The 6,460-nt window shown below is 59.7% G+C and overlaps 2 protein-coding genes across 3 annotated transcripts; one reads left to right on the top strand and one right to left on the bottom strand.

Annotated features, from left to right (window-relative positions):
- Positions 1-2,607: 2,607 nt before the first annotated feature.
- Positions 2,608-5,014, top strand: RFC5 (replication factor C subunit 5). 2 transcript variants are annotated; one of them, XM_040054262.2, is made up of 11 exons: positions 2,608-2,654; positions 2,773-2,837; positions 2,927-3,063; positions 3,144-3,223; positions 3,442-3,515; positions 3,662-3,821; positions 3,923-4,004; positions 4,084-4,213; positions 4,383-4,460; positions 4,545-4,599; positions 4,737-5,014. In XM_040054262.2, the coding sequence occupies exons 1-11, from the start codon at positions 2,623-2,625 to the stop codon at positions 4,831-4,833; spliced, it is 990 nt and encodes a 329-aa protein (XP_039910196.1). In that variant the 5' UTR covers positions 2,608-2,622; the 3' UTR covers positions 4,834-5,014. The 2 variants fall into 2 exon arrangements, with proteins under 2 accessions (XP_039910196.1, XP_039910195.1); XM_040054261.2 differs by having other exon boundaries at positions 4,383-4,599.
- Positions 5,015-5,404: 390 nt separating this feature from the next.
- On the bottom strand, positions 5,405-6,346 carry LOC120748179 (WD repeat and SOCS box-containing protein 2-like; the record flags this gene model as incomplete). Its single annotated transcript, XM_040054263.2, has 2 exons — positions 5,405-6,052; positions 6,239-6,346. Coding segments are annotated over 2 exons (271 nt in total), but the record flags the coding sequence as incomplete, so codon positions are not given.
- Positions 6,347-6,460: the final 114 nt, after the last annotated feature.

The raw sequence follows: 6,460 nt of genomic DNA, 5'->3' as shown, positions 1-6,460 counted from the left end.
GGGAAGGGAAGGGAAGGGAAGGGAAATATAAAATAAATTGCAAGCAGGGAGGCTCCACTCCCCTGGGATAAAAGCACCCATCCCAAAAGCCTGCAGCAGCAGAGCTGCAGGGATTTGGGGTGTTCACCAAGCCTTATGCTTCCCAAAAAATACACAGCAGCCCTGTGGGATAGCTCCCATGCATGGAGCTGGCCGTGGTCTGAGAAGTGGATGAACATTCCAGACAGCAGGAATGGCACAATCAGTCTGTATAAAAAATATCTGGTAATATTTTAATTGACTTCTGTTGGTTTTCTCCATGAGAAAAGAGTTTGGAGCGACTCAGAGTCTCTAAACTGGGTTAATGTTCCCTCAGTGCCAAAGGTGCTCTTCCAGGCACGACATCCTGCTGGGAAGAGAGAGGGAGTGCCCTGGCATGGCCACTCCACCCTGGGAAAGCAACACCGCTGCACCACACCAGGGGTTTCCCACCCAATTCTCCCAAAACCACCCCAGGAGGGTTCATTGCTCCAGGTGAGCTGCTCCACAGGAGCCTTTGGATACCAGCATCGGGATTTCTTGTGATTAACATGGCAAAGAACTTCTTCAGCTGCACGTGGGGTGGGAGGATCCCTTGGATTTCAGCTCTCAAGGAGCGCCTGTTTAATCCTCTGTGGAAAATCCGCTGTCATCATCACCTCCATTCCATCACCTCTGTTCTCATCAACTCTGTCCTGTCATCCCTGTCCCCACCATCTGTCCCACCGCCTCTGTCACGATCACCATGGTCACCATCACCTCTGTCACCATCTCTGTCCCATCATTCCTGTCCCATCAACACTGTCACCACCTCTGTCACCATCTCGCCTGTCCCATCGTCTGTCTCCTCACCTCCATCACCATCATTCCTGTCACCGTCCCCCTATCCCATCATCCCTGTCCTCATCACCTCTGTCCCATCACCCCTGTCCCTTCAACACTGTCACCAGCCCTGTCACCACTGTGCCCGTCCCATCTTCCCTGTCCCACCACCTCTGTCCCCTCATCCCCAGCCAAGAGGGAAATCAGAGCCATCCCACGGGGACGCACCCATCGGTTTAAACAACACCCCAAAGATTTTCCCTGCTCCGGAGCTCGGGATTTATTAATGATGGGGAAAACACCTGGAAAAATCCATTTTAGGAGGACAAGAGCCTGCCCCAGGCGAAGGCAGATCCAGGGGGAGAGCAGCAGCCCTGGATCCAGGACGTGCAGAAAAATCCCAGCTCCCGGCTGTTCCCAGGTGCCCGGGAAGGACCTGGAGGCTCCGAAGGGAAGGGCCATCTGTCACGGCTGTCACGCGCCCAGAGGGACGGCTGAGGCTGCTGACCTCAGCTTCCAGCTCCTGCTTCCCTTTATGGGGCTGCAGGGGAAAAAAAGCCAGGAAAGCAGCTGTCCTCCAGCAGATCTTTGGGTTTTTGTAGGATCCAGCCTGGAGCTCTTGATGTTTTCGCTTCCCTTGTCAGCAATGGCATTTTTCCAGGGATTTTTTTTTTTTGCCTGCCCTGCTCCTCTACTTCCCAATGGATTGCTTTCCATCCTCAGTCCACCTGCGTTTTCCAAGCCAGCACCTCTCACTCCTGCCTGCTTTCTTTCTGGGATCAGAGCAGCACTGGAGCAACGGAGCAGTTCTCCAGCAGCCTGGGCTAATTCCCCCTCTAAGCTCCTGCTCCAGAGGAGGCTCCAGGGGTGTTCCAGATGCACTGGGAAGCAGCGGGGACAGGGATAAAGGTGTTTTGTTCTGGCAGCCACCTCTGGAGTTTGCTGCTCCTGTGCACTGGGATGAACCCAGATCTACTCTCCTCAAGTGTCCCTGCACCCAAAGGCGCCCCTCTCATCCCAAGGGTTTCCTGAGGGCAGGGACACTGTGTTTTCCCAAAACCTTGCTCAGAACCTTGATCCAGCAATCCCTGCTGCCGCGATTTCCCCAGGATCGCAGGCACCACACGCTGCTCTGCTGAACACCAGCACTGTGCTCTTCCCAGACACGGAATCATGGAACGGGCTGGGTTGGAAGGGACATTAAAGGTCACCTCGCTCCCCACCCTGCCATGGGCAGGGACAGCAGGATGGCGGGGGATTCTCCCTCTCCACTCAGCTGAGATCCCAGAGGGAACGCTGTGTCCAGCCCTGGGGCCCAGCACAGGAGGGACCTGGAGCTGCTGGAGTGAGTCCAGAGGAGGAGATGATCCCAGGGCTGGAGCCCCTCTGCTCTGGAGCAAAGGCTGGGAGAGCTGGGGGTGCTCACCTGGAGAGAAGAAGGCTCCAGGGAGAGCTCAGAGCCCCTGGCAGGGCCTAAAGGGGCTCCAGGAGAGCTGGAGAGGGACTGGGGACAAGGGCTGGAGGGACAGGACACAGGGAATGGCTCCCACTGCCAGAGGGCAGGGCTGGATGGGAGATTGGGCAGGAGTTGTTCCCTGGCAGGGTGGGCAGGGCCTGGCACAGGGTGCCCAGAGCAGCTGTGGCTGTTCCCTGGCTCCCGGGAACCGCTGGAAGTCACCGGGACTCTCCCGGCCCAGCGGGACCCGCCCGCCCCCTCAGGCCCGCCCCGCCCCGCCCCGGCGCTCTCGCGGGCTTGGCGGCGCTCTCGCGAGATTTCCCAACATGGCGCCGGCGGGCGGCGCGAACCTGCCGTGGTACGGCCGGGAGCGGGGGGATACCGGGATAAGGGTGTACCGGGATAACGGGATACCGGGATAAAGGGATAAAGCTGCCCCGGGACTGACTCCCCGCTCCTTTCCTTCCCCGGTGCAGGGTGGAGAAGTACCGTCCGCAGGCGCTGTCCGAGCTGGTGTCTCACCGGGACATCCTCAGCACCGGTAATTAATGCACCCCCGCGGTGACCCCCCCCGCCGATCCCGGCTGTCCCCCCGCCCCGTTATCCCGCCGTTATCCCGTTATCCCGCAGTGCAGCGCTTCATCAGCGAGGACCGGCTCCCCCATCTGCTCCTCTATGGGCCGCCCGGCACCGGGAAGACATCCACCATCCTGGCCTGTGCCAGGCAGCTGTACCGGGAACGGGAGTTCGGCTCCATGGTGCTGGAGGTGAGCGGGAACGGGACGGGATGGGAGGGGAGGGCATGGAAAGGGATACAGGGATAGGGATCCACAGCATTCCCTTCCAGCTCAATGCCTCTGATGACCGGGGAATTGACATCGTCCGAGGGCCCATCCTGAGCTTCGCCAGCACCAGGACCATCTTTAAGTACGTGGTGGGTCTCTGCTTCCCAAAGTTCCCCATCTCTTTGACGCCCTCCTGCCCTGGCACTTGGATTGGGAAGGGGATTTGGGAGGTCCCAGGGTGGGTGGGAACGTGCCCAGCAAGCAGGGAGGGTGAGGACGCAAGAAGGGCTTCCCAGGAGTCAGGCTGGGAGCAAACCTCCCAGCTCCCCTTCTCCAGCACCAAACCCACCCTTCTCCTAGGAAAGGCTTCAAGCTTGTCATCCTGGATGAAGCCGATGCCATGACCCAGGATGCTCAGAACGCCCTGAGGAGAGGTGAGGGGCACTGGGAATCCCAGACCATGGGAATCCCAGACCATGGGAATCCCACACTGTGTGCAGCCATCGGCCTCATCCAGCACAGGGTGGGAATCAGGACGAGGCACAGCCAAGGACCCTCCTCCCCTCCCTCCTTTTTGCAGTGATCGAGAAGTTCACAGAAAACACCCGGTTCTGCCTCATCTGTAACTACCTCTCCAAGATCATTCCCGCCCTGCAATCCCGCTGCACCCGCTTCCGCTTCGGCCCCCTGACCCCGGAGCTGATGGTGCCGCGGCTGCAGCACGTCATCCAGGAGGAGGGGTGAGTGGGATCATGCACACCCCTCCTGTGCCTGTTCCCTGCCAGGGAGGAGCAGCAGGCTGGACTCCCACAGTCCCGTTTCCCCGGGTGTTGTTTTCCAGGGTGGATGTGAGCGAGGACGGGATGAAGGCTCTGGTGACGCTCTCGAGCGGGGACATGCGCAGGGCCCTCAATATCTTGCAGGTGGGACTGTGGCCATCAGCCCCCACCCAGCTGAGCTGGAGGGGCCTCTTCATCCTTCCTGTTCCCTGCTCTTCCTCAGAGCACCTCCATGGCCTTTGGGAAGGTGACAGAGGAGAGCGTTTACACCTGCACGGGTCATCCCCTCAAGTCTGACATCGCCAACATCCTCGACTGGATGCTGAACCAGGATTTTTCCACCGCCTACCGCAGTATCCTTTGCCCTGGGGGTTATTCCCAGCTGGGATAAATCCTGCTCCTTCCCAGGGATCTCTGGGGTGGGTGCTGCTCGCTGGGGAGGCCCCTCAGGATTGCTGCAGAGATGAGTAGATCTGGCAGGGAAACGCCTGGAAGCAAGGCCTTGACTCGCTCTCATCGCAGAAATCATGGAGCTGAAGACGCTGAAGGGCCTGGCCCTGCAGGACATCCTCACTGAGATCCATCTCTTCGTGCACAGAGGTGGGGAAGCGGTCGGGCTCCGGATGATCCTGGAGAGGCCAAACTTCCCCCTGCCCCTCACCGAGTGTTTCCTTCTCTCCACAGTCGACTTCCCCCCATCCATCCGCATCCAGCTGCTGATCAAGCTGGCAGACATCGAGTAAGTGTCCCTCCCCCAGTGCGGGGACCCTGGGGTGGCTCCTGGTGGTCGCTGGGCACCGCTGGCACGCGGCCCATGGCTTTGGGGGGCACCCACAGCGGCAGAAATCCCCCAAGCTGTCCTTGGCCCCTCTCCAGGTACCGCCTGGCTGCTGGCACCAGCGAGAAGATCCAGCTGAGCTCCCTCATCGCCGCCTTCCAGGTCACCAGGGACCTGGTGGTGGCGGAAGCCTGAGTCCTGCCGGGTGGATCTGCTGCTGGATTTGGGAAGGACCATCAGCCCCATGCCTGGAGCTGCTCCCTGCAGCTTCCCAGGTCCTTTCTGCAAGCCTCAAGCACAGCCAGGGTAAAAAGGTTGTTAAAAGGTAGCATTATTCCCAGGCTCCATGGGAAAATACAGGTGCCTCCAAAGCCCAGCAGGTCGCACTGGTCCTTGCTTTTTCCTCCTGAAGGGAGGTGGGGGGGTTAGGGAGCACCAGCTTTCTGTGTTCAGCTGTTCCCAAGGGAAAAACAACATCCTGGGGATGTTTGGGGGAGAATTCCCTCCACAAAGCCTGCCAGCACACAGGGAATGTGCTGTTGGCTCCAGCCACCAGCTAAGCTGGAGGATGGGGACAAGCAAAAGCATGTCTGGGAATTTGGCTGATTGCGTGCCACGGTCCAGCACAGAGAGAAAACAACAGGGATGGGAGCAGGGGGTGGAGTGAAGCCACCTCTTCCCAGAGGTGGACACCTCTGCCACCCCTCCCTGGCAGCCAGGGCGGTGCCAGGCACTCCCAGGTCACCTGAGCGAGCCAGGAGGGAAATCATGAGGAATCAATTTTTATTTATTGAGACCTGCTCGGGCTCATCCCGCTCCTGCCCTCGCTGGGAGAGCGGCAGAGCCCACGCTCCACCGGGACGGAGGGACGTTCCCAGGTGGGTGTTTTGCGGGGTTTAGCCCCGTATTTGTGCAGGTGACAACAGCTCTGCTCCCACAGCAGCTGTCCCACCGTCATCCCACACCATTGCACTCGGAAGCAGAAGCACCTGACCCAGCCCCAGCAGGCAGCAGGGGACAGGGGGACCTGTGTCCCACCCGTGTCCCCCGCGGGGCCACCGCAGCTCCGCCGCTCACCCTCTGCGTGGGATTTTGCTGGGTTTTTGTATTATGACACCGAAAAAAGCCCTCCACAGCCCCAAAACCAGGGGAGCAGCAACGCTCCTGGCTCACGGCTCGGCGTTCCTGCGGCGCCGCCGGCCCAGGCCGAGCCCCGGGGCTCACCTCCGTGCCTCTGCTCTCCCTGCTGCCTTAAAAAGTCCGGTAAGTGAGGAATTCCTTCAGCTTCCTGGGAATGGGCAGCGCCAGCACCTGGTAGGTGGTGAGGAAAGTGCGCAGGGCTTTGCGGCACAAGTGCTTGAGTGACGAGAGGACCCTCGGGGCTGTCCAGAACTGGACGTGGCCATCCCTGGTCCTGCAATGGGATCCAAACAACCCTGAGCACAGGGACACGAGGAATTCAGACTGCCCCCGGTTATTCCCAAGCTTGTCAAGGAGCGTGTGTTCCCCAGCCCAGGAAAACTGTCCCCAGGGAAGGCCGGAATTTGCTGAGCTGCAGGAGGGAGCAGCTCCGTTTCTCCACCCTCTCCTGTTTACTCACCCTGTGGCAATGAATCCTCCGTGTGGGAAGTACATGCAGCACAGACCGTTGGTCATGGGGGCAAAGGCCACCGGAGACCGAAACTCCAAGGCCCAGATCCTCAGGAGCCTGTGGAGAAAGGGAGAGGACACAGTGCAGTGCCTGCTGCCAAAATAATGCCTCTGGCATCACCTGAAAACGCACAAACAAGGATTTGCTTCCCGTGAGAGTGTCCCAGGGAGG

Source organism: Hirundo rustica, unplaced genomic scaffold (assembly GCF_015227805.2).
Source record: "Hirundo rustica isolate bHirRus1 unplaced genomic scaffold, bHirRus1.pri.v3 scaffold_640_arrow_ctg1, whole genome shotgun sequence".
NCBI classification, from domain to species: domain Eukaryota; kingdom Metazoa; phylum Chordata; class Aves; order Passeriformes; family Hirundinidae; genus Hirundo; species Hirundo rustica.
Note: the sequence above shows the minus strand (reverse complement) of the source record. Positions and strands in the feature narration are given on the sequence as shown.